This window comes from Lepisosteus platostomus, chromosome 21 (genome assembly GCF_059453375.1).
Source record: "Lepisosteus platostomus isolate fLepPlt1 chromosome 21, fLepPlt1.hap1, whole genome shotgun sequence".
In the NCBI taxonomy this organism is placed as follows: domain Eukaryota; kingdom Metazoa; phylum Chordata; class Actinopteri; order Semionotiformes; family Lepisosteidae; genus Lepisosteus; species Lepisosteus platostomus.
In genome coordinates, this window is record NC_142631.1 from 2,892,603 (window position 1) to 2,911,522 (window position 18,920).

Consider the following 18,920-nt stretch of genomic DNA (forward strand, 5'->3'; position numbering starts at 1 on the left):
CTCCTCAGCCGAAACGTTGCGTTTCTTTTCTTCTCTTTCCAGCAGGGAATAAACGTTCACTTGTTGCAGCCCTGCACTGGGTTAATAGATCAATAAACACCCTCCCCCCTGAACATCACTCACATCGTCTGGCACTGTACTGTTCTAGACCTGGATTACCACAACTGTTTTTACTTTTATTGCACGACTGGAGGTGCAAAAGGTGCACAAGTCACAAGAAATCAATTCTTTTGGAGCTCCAAATGGCTGCAAAAGTTCAGTTCAGGGAACATTACAAGCTCGCTTTAAGAGAGAGTCCTGCCAGAGCACAAACCGGTGTGAAGAATCAGAAAAAATAAATTGATTGAGTTGAAAATCAAATGTGTTAATTTAGGGTTATCTGGCATAAACTGCAGCAGAACGTGAAGAGCCGATAATTGTACCTTGAGGCTTAGCTTCTGCAGCTAGTTTTACAAGACAGGTCACAACCCATGACGCATAGAAAGGCCTGTTCATCATGCCTCCAGCACCGATAAGACTCCACATCCCTAGCAAACTAATCAGGCCGGTGTACTGAGTAGAAAGCTGCACCTTCCTGAGACGTGTGCTACTGGATCTGAATCCGTTGAACTTGATCTCTTGAGCGATAATAAGGGGCTTTGATTCATGCATTCCTCATGCATATTAAAGGTCAGTCCAAATGATTGCTTCACAATCAAGGGCCAGAAGCTGAATTTAAGAAAACTGCAGACATGAAGTGCTTCTTTACACAAGAACTAGATGTTTGGAAAACATCAGTAAGACCGATGCCCAGAATGGGATCATTCTTGAAAGTCCCAGAAGGCTTTATAGGATAAATAAAAACTTACACTTGTGTGAACAAAAACCAGGCTCTTGCTCTCCAGCAAGACTTCAGTTTTCCATGGACTGTTGACTTGGGTGTTTTTCAAATTCAAGTGAACTTCTCTGGGTTTTGCAAGTGAAAACATTTTGACTTTGCATAAAAAAAGCTCTGTCGAAAAGAGCATAGAAAAGCAAAATGATTCTTTCTGAGCTTTAACGCCTCATTAGGGGCCAGATCTGATGTCTGAGGCTTTTGAAGTTGTGGACGTGTGCATCTGTATGTACACCAGTGGAGGGAGAGCTTTATTGCCAAAGTTCTTATGCAAAGGGAGCAACAGCCTCCCAGTCCATTCCTAATCAAAGTATTAATTGTCCATCTACCTGAACATGGTCCGTCCAGTTCTCTTCCGTCATGCTTTTCTGAAAAAGAGGGAGAGTAAAGGTGAAAGTCACCTCTGTCATATTCCATGACTGTTTACTGACAAACATACAGGACAAACCAGCAAGGATAGGGGGACCAGTGATCGCTGCACTAGACTGATACACAACAGCCTGCTACATCAGGCCCTGCTGGACACACATCGTTAGTCAGGTATGAAGAGGCATGTGCGTGCGCCATTTTAAGCTTGGCGTTTTAACCAAGCTGCATAATGGTTAATGCTGAAGAAGCACATTTCATGCAAGTTTGAAGGTTTTGGGAACCACGACAGCAATTCCATGGACTTGCATAGATCCATTCATTTCCAAGGAAATCCAGGAGTAACTTCCAGATAAAAAGCACCCTCTGGGAATACTTCTCTTATTGCTACCTGTTCATGCCAGACACCAAACGTCCTACCGCAGCACAGAGACAGAAAACCGCCTCACCTCCACAAACCTTTTATACATGAGGAATCTGAGGGAGTCCAGCCTTCTCTTGAAGACTGCATTGGGGCACAAGGCTGGAACAGAGGAAGGCAGCAGGATTAGGGACGATAATAACTGTTACCCCCAAAAACTTTTAAGAAAGAGAGCAGGTTGTAGAACTATTTTCCTCGCAGGATGCTACATTTGGCACCGTTCAGCTGATCTATTCTGTGCTGTTTGTCCTTCATCCCCCTCATACAGCCCCCCTGGCCCTGCCTGCCTCAGGCTCCAGGCCTTGGACGGGCCGACTGGTCACCAGAGTCTCTGCAACGGCAGCTGTCGTCGATGCCACCATTCACCCCCTATAGTCAGCTCAGTTGGGTTTATTTGTCGTACACACCAGTGCAGTGAAATGCTTACACGGGTCTCTCTGGACAACAGAGGTGACTGGCGCCGATGACGGCTAACAATACCATCATCATCATCTGAATTATTACAGTCACACAGACGAACCACGCAGGAGAGGGGGGTAGGAACTCCAATATCGACACGAGCCTCAGCTGTCCGCTGGAGCGCAAAGCCCACAAGCGGAGCGAAGAAAACAAACAACGAGGGAATGTGCGGGTCGGGGGGGGGTGCGCCCCTCATCAGAACCCTGCTCCGCCACTGCCCCCTGCTGGTCACGGCCCGGAGCAGCAGCCAGGTTGACTCCTCCAGCTCCGGCGTTTACAGACCTGGGTCGACGGCGAACCGCTCCATCAGCCGGAACACCTGTTTGCTGAGCACCTTGGGGTGCAGCCGGTCCCGGTGGTGCTGGGAGAGCTGGAGTTTGGGGTACCGGCTACAAGATAGACAGAGAGAGAGAGGGAGTACAGGCCTGTGAGTGCCGTGTGAATGTCTGCGCTTTCGAACTCAAGAAATCCTGTTAAAAGCACGCTAAGGTACAGTAAAGTATGGTAAGGCAAAGCTAGACTCTGGAAATACATGGAAAAGGACTGTAAATCCACAATACACTCACAGGAGATCCACTAAAACGCACTCAACATTTACTATGGTAAACTTATGGAACGCTCTGCAGCAGAAAGGAATCTCCACTGAAAACCGACTTCAGACGGTACCAGCTCAATTGTCCACCCCTCGTCTATGACAATACCCGTCCACCCTACCCCAAACGATATAACCTCTAACCCCAACCTGTAACTGCAATGCAAAGCTGTTGGAAAAAGACAAGACAAAGGGAGGCTTTTTTTTCCATCGAAGTGCGAGGCATTACTGTGCAGCACTGATAAATGTCCCTCTGTCACTTCCTGTCCCTGTTTTTTTTTTCTGTGTGTGCTAATTTCTCCCTGAAGGTTATTTTTGTCGAACTAGTATTTCAGAGTGGCAAATAAGAGAGAGAAAATAAGAATCGACAATTGCTCTAGGCTGGAGAACCTGAATTGCAGGATGTGCATTACTCTGCTGATGCCCTTACACGGGGCAATTTAAAATTAATAAGACAAACACGTTCATCAAACACATTTTGATGCCCTCGGGGGACGCTCGGCAGCAGAGCCCAACAACAATACAACATAGAACCCTCACCGAGAAAAAAGATCAACATTTCAGGAAAAACAAATGATTTAACTTTATTCAAAAGAAAAATTGCAGGGGGGGGGGAATTCCCTCAATCTTTTTCTGGTGCACCTCGTGGCTCAGAGGTGGCCGTAGCGTCCATTCCAAATGACAGCCTTCAACAGATGGCGCAGATCAACCTCACAAGCTGCAGAGCACCTCGCGCAGTAATTAGATAATTAATGCGGTCAAAAAATGTTAAAAATGGTTGGTGGAAATATTTCCTTTCCCGTCTTCCCCTCCCTTTCCCACAGACACGGAACAGACGAGGCTCTGTGTGCTCCGAGAGGCAGCGGGGTCATTAAGCCAGCTACGGGCTACTGCGTGCGCTAATGACCGATGGCGACGGCTCGTTGGAGAAGGTGGTTGTGGTTTCAGCGCGTAGCTACGCGCTCGTCCGCTGAACCGCTGCCCGCAGAATTAATCCCAGCGGCGCGGCAATTAAAAAGGATCGACCCCAAGACGCACAGGGGCACTGGATCAAGCAACATCAGGCAGGCGCTTCGGGGACGTCTGCTACAAAAGCAGCAGCAGCTGTGTTTTATGACCCTAAAACTACACTTCATTTCTTAATTGAATGGGTAACCCATGTCAGTTCAGCTGAGAAAAGTCCAGCTTCTAAAGTTCGTTTTCTTTCCAATATCTGGAACAGACATCGCGCTTCCTGTGTGAGAAGAGGCCGAAAGAGGATACGGCAAATCCGAGAGTGGAAAAATGGGTCTTTGGCATTTTCTTCCAGTGCGTTACCAATGTGCTAAAAAAAAAACCGCTTATCGCATTAAATCTCCAAAACTCTTTCCCATGTAAATGTATTAAAAAAAAAACATTTTTAAAAGACCTGTATCTTAAAGCAGTTCGATTAGGGAGCTGCGTCAGCATGCGTAGGCTGCAAAGGAACAAGTGAAGGTTTTTTCCCTGCTGAAAAGAGAGCCTCCTGGAGAGCCTGTGGAGCCTTCTTCGGGTGTCCACAGCCGAAACGTGTTTGTGGACACTCTTCTCTTTTCAGCGTGGAATAAACCTTTACTTGGTCCCCTGCACCTTCAAGCCAAACATCAAAATATGAAATTAAAGAAGAATGGGGTGCAATAAAGGGCCTACATTCCGAAATGCATTCCCACCTAGACTCTTCCCGGTAGCCGGCAGGCTGGGAGGGGTCGAGATCCATACCTGAGCAGGTGTGCCAGACTGAAGTCTGGGCCGCACCAGGAGTCGAGCAGCCTGACCAGCCGCTCCTGCAGGGACGGGTGCCCGCGCACCAGCGACTCCACCAGGCTCTGCTTGTCCAGGAGGATCAGGGGCACGCACACCTGTGGGGGCGGAGGGGCGCGGTGAGTGTGGGCACCGCGCGGGAAGCACCAAAGGCGCCCTGCTGTCCCCCCCCACACTCTGAACCGCTCAATCAAACGGTCTCCGGCCAGGAACCTGGGGATCCACCACCAGTTATAACCTCAAAAACCTCTATTGCTTCACACTGTATGGACACCACATTAATTGCCACTCGATTGCCATTTAAATGAGCAGCAAGACCTTTTCCGGGCGGGGTGCAGCTCCAGCTACCCTCCCTAATTATTCTCTCAAGGGTCGTTAACCGATTGACAGTAACTCGGAGAGTGGCAGAAATCCAGACGGAGCGCCCCCCTCTGAGGGAACTGTTGCACCCCCACGCTCTCCGGACATCCCCACCTCCTCCACGTCCTGGTCTGCCTGCAGCTTCAGCTTCATGCTCAACAGCGCCGCCTGCAGGGGGGGGAGAAGATAGCGACGCCCCGTGAGCGACAATAGAATAAATGTGGCAGTCGGCAACAAATACCCGGTCCAGACAGCGGCTGCAGCCTGAAGGGGGGGGGTTGAATCTGCCCCTCACCTCTCTGTAGCTGCCACGGGCCAGCAGTTGCCCCCTCTGCTCCAGCAGCAGGTCCCGGTCCAGGGAGGCCAGCTGGAAGATATTCAGCAGGGCATCGGCGAAACTGGGCTGGTTCTCCACGATGAACCCCAGGGCCCGCAGCTGCAGGGGGCGCACCCTGGCCGCCGGCACCCCCTGCAGGCCAGCCTGGGGGTGCAGCCTCTGCCAGTGCAGGAACTCGGCGAAGATGCAGTAGCCCGGAGACGAGCTCTTCCCCTTCTGCACCCCGGGACAGCCATCCAGAACCTGCAGCAGCCCTTCGAGGGGGTCTCCCAGGGCCGAGAAGCCCCTCTGTGCCACGGCATGCAGCTGGGGGGGGGGAGGGGGGGCACAGAACGAACACAATCTCAATTGTTTTGTTCACGTCAAGCACTGCTAAGCACACACACACGTGCATTAAAACACAGGCGCCGGGGGTGGAGCCAAGATCAACGTCAAGTCAAAATGGTAACGGAGGCGTTTCTGTGGACTTTGCACTCCAGGGAACACTGGGGAAAAAATAAAAGGGCTTGGCTGGCCACTCGCCCACCTTCTGCAGAATTCTCGCAGCTCGTAATAGTACATTAGGATTTCGACAAAAGTCACACTGTCTGTCTACCTGCAGTGCTGCTCCACCCAATGACAGCCTTGCAACGTGAAAGGGAAGACCTAAGCCTGAAACTTGGGTTCAAGGGCTTTCAGAGCTGCAAAAGTGCACATGGATTTCTCCATTCCTCCATCAAGAGACGGGCCTGTCACACCCCTGCCATTTACCAGGCACTGAATTTGGCTCAGATTTGCCTGCTCTCGGGCTTCTCGAACCCTTCCCAGTGGTCACCTTCCATAGCCGAGAAGATCCCGAACAGGGGAGTCTGACCGAGCCCAGCACAACGTTAACTAAAGACCCCCCCCCCCCCCGACGACCAGGGGAGCGTGCAGTTCAACTATTTGAGCAGCATCGCGGTTGTGCGGCTGACCGGGTTCCAAATGCATCCGGTTCCAAAGCCCGCTTTCTTCAACGCTGGGCGAAACCGAAAGAGTTTAAACTTAGGTGGAGATTCCAAAACGCCCCGCACATCCAGAGGACCACGCCAGAGCACACATTTGACATCCCTGTCATCCCAGGCCGGCAGAACCCTACCTCTTCGAACTCCTTCCTGGCCCACAGAGCGAGCAGGGCGTCTCTGAGCTGGACGGGGTCAGCGTCTGGAAGACAGGAAGGTACCACTTTACTCCCTGTCCTGGGGGGAGCGCTGGATCAGTCTAACGGGGTGCTGGGGTGGGGGGGTTGGGTTAGGCGGACCACTGGGTCAGTAACGCACCCAACCCTGGAAACCCAGAGGCCTCCGTACTTTGGCTTTCACCCAGCCCCTTCGAGGGCGACGCGCCCGGCTGACGGAACGACTGGGGGGCAGGTGGAAACTTGCGGCCTTGTGGAAGGGCGGGAGCCTTACAGCCTGTCACATGACCCAGCGAGTTCCACACTTAGGCCTTTCGCGCGGCACCGAGCCATCACAGGAACTTCCTCGCGGTCCGGCTGCTCCACGCGGCCTCTGTGGTGGAAACGGTCATACGGGGGCGATTCTATCGGATCACCACGGGCCAAACGAAGGAGCAATTTCTGATTTGTTTTTTTTCCTGCAGCCCCGCCACCATCGGCGAATCGACTTCCTCACCGAAACGCCGAGGAGAGCGGGGGGACTTCACGCAGATGGACAGGTGACAGGTGAGCCCCTCCGGCTTTGCGACCCTTGACACCAGCGTGCAGGGGGGGGGCCACCGCGGCACCCACTCGGGGAGCGAGTGGGGGGGGGGCACGAGACCCCCGCTGAGCTGCTGCTCTGCTGGAACATTACTGTATCACAACCCTGAGCCTTACCGGCTGTCGCCGCCCACGCAGTAAGAAACCAGAGCTGTTCAAGCCGCTTCCCTGTTTATTTCGTGCGTCTTGGAAGTTGTTTTTTTTAGACGAGACGGCGCGGGACGGCATTGCGTAACTTTCAGCAAGCTGACAGCGCACGATGTAGTGGTTCTGGTGCACGCTATGCGCCCTACAGCTTCCCGGTACACGGCTCCTGTGGGCTGTACCCCACTCTCCCCCCCCGACAGCGCACAACCCCAGCCCTATCCTACATGGTGCCGAACTACGGAAGCAAGATGGAAGAGGGGGGGGGGGGGAGACCGAGGGGGATAAGCGGAGATCTCCTTGCACCCCCTTAGAGCCCAGGCTGTGTGCAGCGAGCCGTGGGATCACGGACAGCGCACGCAGGCGCACGCAGACCTCACACCCACACGCCCGCTCCCGGTGATCTTTTCTCTTGCCGCTATCTGCAACGCCTCTGCTTGCAGGGAAGCCCGGGCTCTCTGGCACGGCGGGTAATAGAAAACACATTTGCTCCTCTCAGCGCCGGGCCCCAGCGACAATCAGAGAGCGCGAGCAGGAGGAGGGAGGAGGGAGGGGCGGCTGGCACCCGCACAGCATCGTGGAGCCCAGCCGCACCAGCTGCACCAGCTGCACCAGCTGCACCAGCTGCGCAGGCCAGAGGACGCCGAGCCCGGGCGGAATGCCACCTTCACCTCCAAGCACTTAAAACTTCGCAACAAGCTAACTTACCGCTCTCATTTGCATTAGGTCATCTCTCCCCCTCCCTTTCCCAGTTATAATGCAAAGGCTACTTATCCCCTGCTGCCCGGTGTTTATTATTTCAAATATTTCGAATTTTTAATGAAAGGGACCGCACACCCCAGAGGAGATGCCCAGGGCCATAAAGAACGCACAACGCCGTTCTGATGCACTGAAAACACACGGCTTGGACGGGACGGATCGAACACTCACAGCCTAACAAAACCCCTGCAGCAGGACCCTGCACAGCACGTCGCCGTCGGCCTACTGTAGGTACAGGCGCTCGTGGCGAATGCCGGCTGAGCCCTGGTGATCACACCCTGCTGGACCGAGCTCGGACTGTTGGGCTGGCTGAGAGAGGGACTGGGATTTCTCAAGCGACACAGGGGGGCCGACATGACCAGGGCACCTGCGGTCCGTCGGGAAGCGTGCAGTGTATTCAGCAGACACAGCACCTCTACACCCCCCCCACCGCCACTCAATTCTAAACGTGCTGCAGCCCCCGCAGCGGCGAAGAAGCCAAAAAGAGAACGCGCCGAGTCGCAGCTGCCAATTCCAAAATGGAACAAAAAGCGACAGAAGCTGGCAGATCCGTCACTAAAGGAGAAACAGGTGGATCGGCTTTCGCCGTTCGATTTCTGAGCTCGATTGGGGATCGAAGCAACAGCTCAAGGGGCAATCGGATCCAACTAGGCAGGTGCCGCCAACGTAACCGAGGGGCAGGGGACCGCCTCGGTTTTTCGGAACGGCCGAAAGGCAGCCGGAGCAATTAGGTCATAAGCCCGTCGCCGTCGCGGGCCACCTGCCAGGTCACGGCACCGCTGGGCAGGTACCACGCACACACGGAGCTCCGCCTGTGGGCGAGACAGCGGCCCAGCTCTCCCTTACTGCTTCCCCGGCGAAGGGGGGGGGGTGGGGGTGGGGGAGGGGGTTCACAGGGGGTGTTTTTCTTGGCCAGGGCAAGATCCTGCTATCGGGATTCAAGATTCCCCGAGACGGGCTGCGGAATGGGAAGGAGTTGCTTTGGGAGGGGAAGGTGGTGGTGGTGGTGGTGGGGGGGGGGGGGTAGATTTCGGGATAAAAGGGAAGCAAAGGGGAGACGAGCCAATCTAAACAAACCTCCCCTTGAGCAATCCCATCTGCTTGGACCTGCCTCGCTCCTTGCTCCCTCTCTCTCTGGCCGCCTTCTTCCACGCCAACACTGCCCCCCCCCCCAGCCTCGCTTCCCCCAGTTCCTCTCCTCGCTTTCCTGCAAACCCCCCCCCCCACACACACACACCACCTTTCTTCCCCCACCCTCCCCCCTCTGTTTTGGAGAGTTCTGCGCTTGCCTCGGATATCCCCAGGAAAAGGCAATGCTTTGGTCATGGTGTAAAAATCCCAAAGCCCTGAACTGCAGTAACCTTCCTGACGGAGCGGTAGCCTGGGAAAATTCCTTCGCTGGCCTGGCCGGGCCGGGCCTCCCCTGAGCCATGTCACCGGGATGAACCCGGCAGCACAGTGGGCTCTCTATTCCATAGGTGCTGCCCGCCGACAGCGTCAATGCGGCATTGTCCATTCCATAGGCAGCAGGAAGTTCGTCCTGTGCACTGCCGGTATAAATGCTGCATTGTGCATCTAGAGGGAGAGATGGCAGGGACTTCCTTAGAGAGGCCAGAACGAGCCTAGAGCACGACCTGAGCTAATATTTTGCAGACGCACATTGCTCAGGGGCGGGGGTGGGGGGTGGGGGGGTTGACTGAGAACATTATAAAACACGGAACAAAATACCGCAGGTGCTGACGGAGCCGGGAGACTTCAAGCGCTGCTTACGGGAGGGTTACCGCCTTGAAGCCTAGCCGGGCCGGACCCGATCGGTCCTGGCAGGGGCGGAAGGGTCCCGTTGCAAGTACCTCCTGGACCAGAACTCAATCTCTGCCGTAACGCCGTCCAGAATTTGAAAGGGGGGGGGGGTCGATCTTAAAAAACATGGCGGTGACCCAATCAGACCGGCGGGCTTCCACAAAATCGACGAGAGTGGGCCGGACCGGGGGGAATGAAGCTTGGGAACAATTCAGGACCGAAAACAGGAGACATTTCTCCGGAGGGAGGATTATCGGAGATGGATGCCAACTCCCTAATCAAGTGGTAGATGCCGCCTTTTAGTCGGAATCCTGGATTACCGCATCCAAACTGAGCTCCCGGGGACCTGCTGCTCGTTTATGTTGGGAAACTCTTTTGTCAAATGTTAAAGCTTTGAAAGCGTCCTCAGGAGCACATCTCCTTTCGCTTTTCCAGCTAAACCTAACGGCTCCCACTTGCACAGTTCAGTTTTCCCCCCCCCCAACCAGCTTCTCATCAGCCTGTGACACACAGACGGAGCCGGGCTCTGGGACGGGAACTGGACCCCCGGCCACGACTGCGTTCCTCCGCACCTGCTCTCCGCCGAGGGAGGCCAGGAGCAGAGGAAAGCAGGATGTCGTCCGGTACCTCTGGGGGGGGGGGCGATCAGCAGGATCCGTGGGTCCGGCCGAATAACCCGTCCCTTCTCTCTCTCTCTCTCTCGGACTCGGGAGAGCGCTCCTGCTGGAGCTCCCCGTTCCCAGGCTCCGGCGCTCTCAGGAGGGGGCAGGAAGAGCTGGCACGGAGCTGCCCTTCCTGCCGGGCTGAGGGCACTTCCAGGCAGCGGGGCGCCTTGCCAAGGCGGCCAGAAAAACAGCGCCGGGGCGGGGAGAGGAGCAGGGGCAGGGAGCAGGGAGGATAGGGGGCGGGGAAGCCAGCGCAGCCGGACGGGGGAAAGACAAAAAAAAGACATAGCATCACCGGGCAGGTGGAGCACGGGAGTATGTCTCTCCCTCGCTGTGTGCAGTTTGGTCTCAACCGCCGACCACAGCGGCTGTACTGCCAAAATGAAATCGGTGCTCTCGGAGCACGCAAAGCAAGAGGGAGGAGGGGGGGAAGAGAAGCTGCTCGTGACGGAAGGAGCGCCCCCTCTTCCGGAAGAATGAGGAAGAACCGGAAGAAAACAGGAGGGATGGTTGAAAAGAAAGACACAAACGGTATATCCTGGCCAGGTACTGCACTACGCAAAGGCGCTTTCACATTTGACAAACAGCTCCCCCAACATAAACGCGCGGCAGGTCTCCCTCGGGAGCTCCGACAAGGCTCGGACAGCGCGGGGGCGTTTTGTCCACCACCAGTTTGGCGCTCATGCATCATGGGAGGACTGGAAGGGTCTCCGATTTGCAGCTGCATGAAAACAGCTCCCCCCCCCCCAGGAAAAACTGGTCAAACTCGGCTCCGTGATCTACCCGCAGGAACATTGTGACCCCCCCGCACCCCCCCCCGCGCGCTTCGCTGTCGGGAGGGGCTGCAAGTGCCAGGTCACGCGTCTTCAAACCAGCTGGACTCCCTCTTTAAAAAAAAACCCTTCAGCGCTATTGTAAACACTGAGAGACAGAAACCCCTGCAACTGGTCCCTGCATGGCTACACAAGACAGGTCTGGCAGGAGCTGCTTGAGCGGGCTTTAGTCCTCCCGGAACGCCAAGGCGCCAGAAATCGAACCGCGGCGCACCGCGGTTCATCCCTTTCTTTGCCTTTCACTCTCTCCCCGACGCGAGGACTCCTGTTTCAAACGCCGCTGACCCGCTCCGAACAGGGCCGGCCGCGAGGCGCGATCCGCGGGCCAGACCTGCCTGACCCAGTCCTCCGGCCCCAGTCCTCCGGCGAGGAAGGCCTCACCGAACAGGGTAACAAGCAAAGAAAACATTTGATCTGTGGGCTCCCTCTGGATCACCCCCACCCCAAAGATACGCTACATTAATCCACCCCCCCCCCTCAGGTTCCCAGGGCATGATCGCTGCCCCACTGCAACACTCTGGGGGCTCTCTGCCCACTGGGGTGCCTCAGACGGCTAGGGTGGTCCCAACAGTAGTCTAGGGCTCACAAAATGACACTGAGCAGAATACAAGCCAGCCTTCAATGCATTCCTAAAACATTCCAGATGGAAACGAGGGCCTGCTGCACGCCGCCTGGAGGGAGCCGGTGGTGTAAGGGTTAGGGTATTGTTCGTGCGGGGTTCAGGATGAGGGGCTTTGTTTCCAACACACGATTAATCAGCCACAGGGGTTACAGAGCTTACGGCAGTCACGTCACCGAATCATTACACTGAATATGATCAGAATATAACCTGCACCCTGTAATCTAGAGTGACGTCCACAAACGCCCATCCAGGGAAGAATGTACTCGCAGAGCCTGCTGTCAGCACCTCGTCGCCTGGTTTTGTTTTCTTATCTACGTGAACCCAGCGTCGCTCCTCCGTTTCCGCGACGCGGCGCTGCCGGGCTCTGGTCCGATCGGACTCCCGATCGATTCCTTCGATCCACAGCGGGGCAGCACAGGGAAGGGGCTCCTTCTTCTCCCGGCCGCTTGACCCGCCCCGTCCCTCCCTGGACCTCCCCGTCCCGTCCCAGATTGTCCCACCTCGGACTGTCCCTCCCTGGACCTCCCCGCCCCACCCCGGACTGTCCCTCCTTGGACCGTCCCTCCCTGGACTGTCCCTCCTTGGACCGCCCCGGACTGTCCCTCCCGGGACCTCCCTGTCCCTCCCTGGACTGTCCCACCCTGGACCTCCCTGTCCCTCCCTGGACTGTCCCACCCTGGACCTCCCTGTCCCACCCCGGACTGTCCCTCCCTGGACTGCCCCGGACTGGCCATCCCTGGACTGTACCACCCTGGACCTCCCTGTCCCACCCCGGACTGTCCCTCCCTGGACCTCCCTGTCCCACCCCAGACTGTCCCTCCCTGGACCTCCCTGTCCCACCCCGGACTGTCCCTCCCTGGACTGTCCCGTCCCGCCCCAGACTGTCCCTCCCTGGACTGTCCCGTCCCGCCCCGCCCCTGCACTCACCCCGGGCCTCGGAACCTGCGCTCATCTTTCACTCTGGGACGTCCCGGGATGTCAGCTCCCCCGGCCGGCCTGCTGCTCCCGCTGCCCTGGGGGAGAGAGGAGGCACAGGGGTGAAACAGCGCCGCTGCAGGGAGACTGGGGCTGGCATCTGGGGGGAGAGAGGAGGCACAGGGGTGAAACAGCGCCGCTGCAGGGAGACTGGGGCTGGCATCTGGGGGGAGAGAGGAGGCACAGGGGTGAAACAGCGCCACCTGCAGGGAGACTGGGGCTGGCATCTGGGGGGAGAGAGGAGGAACAGGGGTGAAACAGCGCCGCCTGCAAGGAGACTGGGGCTGGGATCTGGGGGCCGCGGGGAGTGCTCACGGAGCTCTGGGGGCTGCCGAGTGTTGTGTGTGTGTTTCGGGGTGGTGGGGGGTACCCCAAAAATCCTGGAGAGGCCTCAGTGCCCGACGACGGGCCCTGCAAATGAAATTGCTCGTTATAACATCCCCCCCCCCACACACACACACAACCCCGTGCATGCTACACTGAACACGTTAAATCTCCGTTGGGTTTCCCATCTTCACGTGGTGCGACCCAAATTTAACCCGAGAGGCAGGGGACGTCTGGGGAGGGGGGGGCGGGGGGGTTCCCCCCTGAAAGTGCCGGCGTGCGGGAAAAAAAAAAAGAGGTCCCCCAGCAGGGCGCCCCCCTGTCCCCTAATCCTACAGGTCTTCGCCCTGTGAGGGGCTGGAGGGGGCCGACGGCAGCCCGAGGTGTCGGGGCCACGTCCCCAGCTCTCTCTCGGCTCCGCACAGGCAGCGGAGAGGAAGGCTGGGGGGGCCGCTGGCCCAGGCCCAGCTGCCCTCTGGGAAACGCAGTCATAGACGGGGGAAGTCTGCCAGCTGGACCGGGGAGAGAGTTTCTGCTGGGTCGGAGGATGTTTTCTTAGGTCTGGAGTTGGCTGTTTCTTTTTCTCTGCTAACACAGTGGGAGTCTCTTGGCTCACAGCCCCTCACTTTGCAGCTCAGAGGAGTGTGAGCCAGGCTCCCACAGAGCTCTCTGCCGCCCTCCGGTGGAGGGCCTGAGGCACTGCGTCACCAGCCCCCCCCCCCGGTGGGCTAATTCTAATTAGAATTAGAAGGAATTCTAATGCAAAGGGCTCTCAGTTCTTTCTGTTCATGCCGACCCGGGCAGGAACGCGTGGGCTCCGTTGTTTTCTGAACTGTCCAGATTTTCTGTCCATTTCATCCAATTCGGAGATTTGAAGCTTTTGAACTGCAATATTAAACTATCAAGGGCTGAACGTTGCTGTTAGGCCATTTAGGAACACAGCTGAAGACCACTGTTAAAAAGTCATCTAGATATATTACACAAAAATAATTTAAATGTTCACAGTCACATCTTATATATGTAATCTGCATATAGCCACATGTTCATAAGAATAGCACTGCCTTTGTCGCCCCCTGGTGGTCATTCCCTGACAATACAGCTACTGTCTCCAATCGGCACTTGATAGTACAATAAGAGATGGTTTTGCCCTCATAAATTCAAATTCTTCATATATAACAATTGTAAATACACACAGTAAGAACCTGTGCAGAGAAATGGGCTGCTAATTCCTTAAGAAACTAGGCCCAAAAGAACAGGGTGATAACACACATTGCCCGAGACTTCACCAATACCACTACAGCAAGGACACTGAAGAGATGCACGTGTTCACTGCTCGCACTCTCCTGACCAGGTCAACCCAGTCAATACAAGAAGTGATGCAAGATATCGGTGCAAAAAAACCCAACAATCACTGTACGTTACTAAACAGTTTCTCGCAACTGGTTTTACAATGAGGCACGTGGAGTCACAACAACCTGGAAAACGACGGCACTTGCATAATCTATTTTTTCCGGCCTTCACAAGGTGCAATGAGGGATCTTGCCTGCATCACGGATGGAGAAACAGCCCACCGACAGACGCTGAAAATCTCTTTTTTGACCCCGGGCACGTCTCTCACCCAGCCATGCTCGACTCCAGCCAGAGCTGGCGTCTCTAAAGTGCGTCTCTCTCTGGCTCTCTGAGACCGCCCGTCCGCTGCCTGAGTGCGAAAAGAGCCAGGGGATTATTGCTGGGAAAGGCGAACGGTCATCACTGCCCAGAACTGCCCTGTTCGTAGCAAAGCCAGCGCTCAGGTTTCTCGATCAATACCGCAAGGCCTTCGATCAATACCACAGGGCACCCGATCAATACCGCAAGGCCTCCGATCAATACCACAGGGCACCCGATCAATACCGCAAGGTCTCCGACCAATACCGCAGAGATCCCCATCAATACCGCAGGGTTCCTTGATCAATACCGCACTGCCCCTGATGAAAATCGCAGATCCCGATCAATACTGCAAGGGCCCTGATTAATACCGCAGGGTTACAATATTCTTCTTCTTATTAATCCCTTACACTTCCTGATCAACACCGCAGGGCTCCCAATCAATACCACAGAGTCCCCGATCAAAACCTCCTTCCTTTGCTTGTATGAGAGGTGGAGGGACACACCCACTAGAGAACTGTGATGCCACAGGGCCCTTCTGCACCAAAAAGACTGAGAGCCCCCCCACCTTCCTTCTTGAGCTCTCTGCCCTCTGACCCAATGCAGTTACCCTTCCGTTTCCAAGGGGGGGACGGAAACACGGGAAAAAAGACGACAAAATCCTCAGTGTGCAGCCCCACCTGGATGATGCGCCAGTCTGCTCCCCACACACCAGCTGTCATTTGGCCAAGACACTGGGGATAACACCCCTACTCTTTTCGAGAAACACCCCAGGTTTGTTAATGACCACAGAGAGTCAGGACCTCAGTTTTACGTCTCATCCAAAGGACAGTGCCTGTTTACAGTATAGTGTCCCCGTCACTATACTGGGGCATTAGGACCCAAATGGACCGCAGGGTGAGCGCCCCCTGCTGGCCCCACTAACACCTCTTCCAACAGCAACCTTAGTTTTTCCCCAGGAGGTCTCCCGTCCAGGTACTGACCAGGCTCACGCCTGCTGAGCTCCAGGGGGGCTGCCAGCAGTGAGCAGCAGGGTGAAAGAGCAGCTGGCATAAGTCTCTCAAGCGCGCAAAACAATTTTCCCTGGGATAACCGGGATAATCCGCATTCCAAAAGAGCTCATCACTTCCCGGGAGAGGCGCTTCTGGGAAGAAAGATCTGTCCCGCTGGTTTCCGGTGAGGAGGGGGAGGCTAGGCCAGGGGGTGAAGGGGGTCATGTCAACGGCTCGGTCCGGAATATCTGGGAAAGCAGGGAGAAGGGAGGGCCCGGACGAAAGCTTGCTCAGGGTCCCGGCCTGAGAGCCGAGGAGCGACACCTGGCTGGGAGCGGGAGGCTAAGGAGGGGGCACGAGGCAGGCCCACAGCCACACTCCCGACCCCCCAGGGGGAATAAAGACCGGCACTGGGCCGGGGACGCAGCTCAGCAGATTGCTGGCGTGATGCCTCCTTTTGTCATTGTAATGCCCCCCCACCCCCGCCAATTAGGGGAACAATAGAGGCACGCGCTCGATCCGCTGGGAGCCCCCCTACTCCCCTCCAGCACCGTGATGCTCCAGCAGACGCAACGCCAAGCGAACGCCAAGCTACTCAGCACCCAACCCCCCCCCCCCCCCCAAACCACGCCAAGTAACGGCCTAACCCAGTCCGCTCCCCCACACACCAGTTCTCAGTGGGGAGGACAGCAGAGCGATGGATGCGATGGATGATGGATGATTTGGCCTGGACACTGGGGCAATACCCCCTACCTCAGCTTTCCCAGGAGGTCTCCCATCCAGGTACTGGCCAGGCGCACACCTGCTGAGCTCCAGTGGGGCTGCCAGCGGTGAGCAGCAGGGTGACAGAGCTGCTGACAAACACCCCAGCTTGGTGACATCTCCGTTTCAACACCGCATCACACTTCTCACCGAAAGCCCGTCTGGGTTTTTTTCCCCATCCGATCTGTCTGATTTCGACTTCCGCTCCTGAAGGGCCTCTCGTTTTTACGCTGCGCAGGAGCGAAAGTCAGCTTAGACCGTCTGCTGAAGAAGCTGCCCTATTTCATTTCCAAACGCTTGTTTTTAACCAGCTGTGGTGAAAGTTGAGACTGAAAACAAGTGATCCCGTCAGTGTATTCTACACAGAGAGCACAGTAGTAGAGAGCCGAGGAGTTTACTGCCATAATTACACGTACACTGGGGTTCTCATGCGCTCTGATCTCTCGGGACACACGCAGTACAGCAGACAACACCACACAACGTAGACAGTACATCACAGAATAATTACAACCAGCAACAATAAATGAAAAAAAAAAACACTGTACACCAGGCAAAAAAAATGAAGAGTGCAGAGGTGCACTGAGTTTGAGGGACTGCAGTTATAGCTGTTGAGGTTGCATACTGCAGTACGATAGATGCTGTTCTTTAGCCTGATTAAGTATAGTTGCAGTAATAATTAATAATAATAATAATCCCTTACAGTTATGTAGCACTTTTCTGGACTCTCCACTCAAAGCGCTTTACAGGTCATGGGGATCCCCTCCACCACCACCAGTGTGCAGCCCCACCTGGATGATGCGCCAGTCCGCTCCCCACACACCAGCTCTCAGTGGGGAGGAGAGCAGAGTGATCCGGACGCCAGATCAGAGATGGGGGTTATTAGGAGGCCATGACTGGTAAAGGCCAGGGGGAAATTGGGCCAGGATGCCAGGGTTACACCCCTACTCTTTTCGAGAAACGCCCTGGGATTTTTAATGACCACAGAGAGTCAGGATCTCAGTTTTACGTCTCATCCGAAGGACGGTGCCTTTTTACAGTATAGTGTCCCCGTCACTATACAGGGGCATTAGGACTCACACAGACTGCAGGGTGAGCGCCCCCTACTGGCCCCACTAACACCTCTTCCAGCAGCAACCTGAGTTTTTCCCAGGAGGAAAGGAGTTGCAGAGTGATATGTTCCAGTTAAGGCGGGTCATCATTACAGTGGTTGGGGCGTTCTGACCTTGGAAAACTCCGGAGAGAGAGAGGCGACTCAGCAACTTACACGCGCAGCGAAGGGGCACCGCCGTGACTCCAGGCGCAACAGCGACCCCCACCGGCGGCGCCTGGGAGAACACACACACAAGAGACAGGAATGAGTCGGCAAACGCGCTTCACACGAAGTGAAAACATTCACACATCAGCTGGCATCAGACTCTTCAGACATCACCCGTGTACTTACAGCCGGCAAGGTCTCAAACTGAGCTCCAAACAGCGGCTGAATCACAATATTGCTCTGTGACACTCGGGACACTGTATACGGGATCCTGTCTCCCATCCCGTTTTCAGGAGCGCAAATATTAGCCATATTAGCAGACTTAAACTCGCCGAAGGCACATGAAATACAAACGTGAAGCAAGCGAGTGTTTTTTTTTTCATTTTAACGTGGAATTGTTTTTTTTTTTAACCACGAGTGCGGAGGTGAACGAGACTTAAAAAAAAAATCAAAGCTCTTCACTAGTTCATCTCCGACACAGACTTACACGGGTGGTTGTTGTTGTTGTTGTTGTTGTTCTGGTTGGCTGTTTTTTTTTATTTTTATTTCGTTATCCTGCCCGGCTGCTGCTTGGGTCCACACGGAAATTGTCAAGCGCTGCCTTCGGGACCCTGAAGGTGCTTCGCTGTCTACACAAACACACACACGCACACGGTTAAAACAAACACAGCTGGCTAAAATAACGTTTTAAAAGAGGGCGAGGAGAGGAACAACTAAACTCCCCGCAAGACAGCCGCTTTTCTCCCGGACGCGACAACTGGACGAACCCTCCTAAGTTTCTGTGCCGTGTCCACCCGGCCCTGGGTTGTTGTTGTTGTGTTGTGGTGCTGTCTGTGAGGGGGACAGGGCCGCCTGTTACCCGGACCGCTCCTCAGCGCGCGCACACGCTCGCGGCGGCGGCAGCGGCAGGAAGTCGATTCGATTCGCCCGTCGGAAGCGAGCGCAAGAGGGGCACGTGAGCGTGCCCCGCGGAAATGCTTCCCCCCCCCACCACCACCACCTCGGAACCTTCGCGGGCGGTGCCGCTTGTTCGCTCCGTGCCGCCACCCCCGTTACGCATGACGTGTTCAGCAAACGTGTGGATTTCGGACTGTAATTATCCGCATTAGGACCATGTTGCAAAACATTCTGTGCCTGTATATATATATACACACACGTTCATCAGTACCGCGAATTTGATCAAATGACTACTGTGATATTCTCACGACGTTTTAAT

General features: G+C 55.4%; 1 protein-coding gene across 6 annotated transcripts in view; it reads right to left on the minus strand.

The window, feature by feature from the left end:
- exd3 (exonuclease 3'-5' domain containing 3) overlaps nucleotides 1-18,660 on the minus strand; it is a 73,787-nt gene extending 55,127 nt beyond the window's left edge. Inside the window, exons 1-11 of one of the 6 annotated variants that reach the window (XM_088614651.1) lie at nucleotides 18,472-18,659; nucleotides 18,192-18,315; nucleotides 17,714-17,774; nucleotides 12,677-12,762; nucleotides 6,306-6,370; nucleotides 5,147-5,494; nucleotides 4,966-5,019; nucleotides 4,450-4,589; nucleotides 2,403-2,509; nucleotides 1,690-1,763; nucleotides 1,204-1,242 (exon numbers count right to left, since the gene is read on the minus strand). In XM_088614651.1, the coding sequence (XP_088470777.1) occupies nucleotides 1,204-1,242; nucleotides 1,690-1,763; nucleotides 2,403-2,509; nucleotides 4,450-4,589; nucleotides 4,966-5,019; nucleotides 5,147-5,494; nucleotides 6,306-6,370; nucleotides 12,677-12,701 (852 nt within the window). In that variant the 5' untranslated portion in view covers nucleotides 12,702-12,762; nucleotides 17,714-17,774; nucleotides 18,192-18,315; nucleotides 18,472-18,659. Of the gene's footprint in view, nucleotides 1-1,203; nucleotides 1,243-1,689; nucleotides 1,764-2,402; nucleotides 2,510-4,449; nucleotides 4,590-4,965; nucleotides 5,020-5,146; nucleotides 5,495-6,305; nucleotides 6,371-12,676; nucleotides 12,763-17,713; nucleotides 17,775-18,191 lie in introns of all 6 variants that reach the window. The other 5 variants (XM_088614650.1, XM_088614654.1, XM_088614653.1 and 2 more) reach the window with 5 other exon arrangements.
- Between the last annotated feature and the right edge of the window lie 260 nt (nucleotides 18,661-18,920).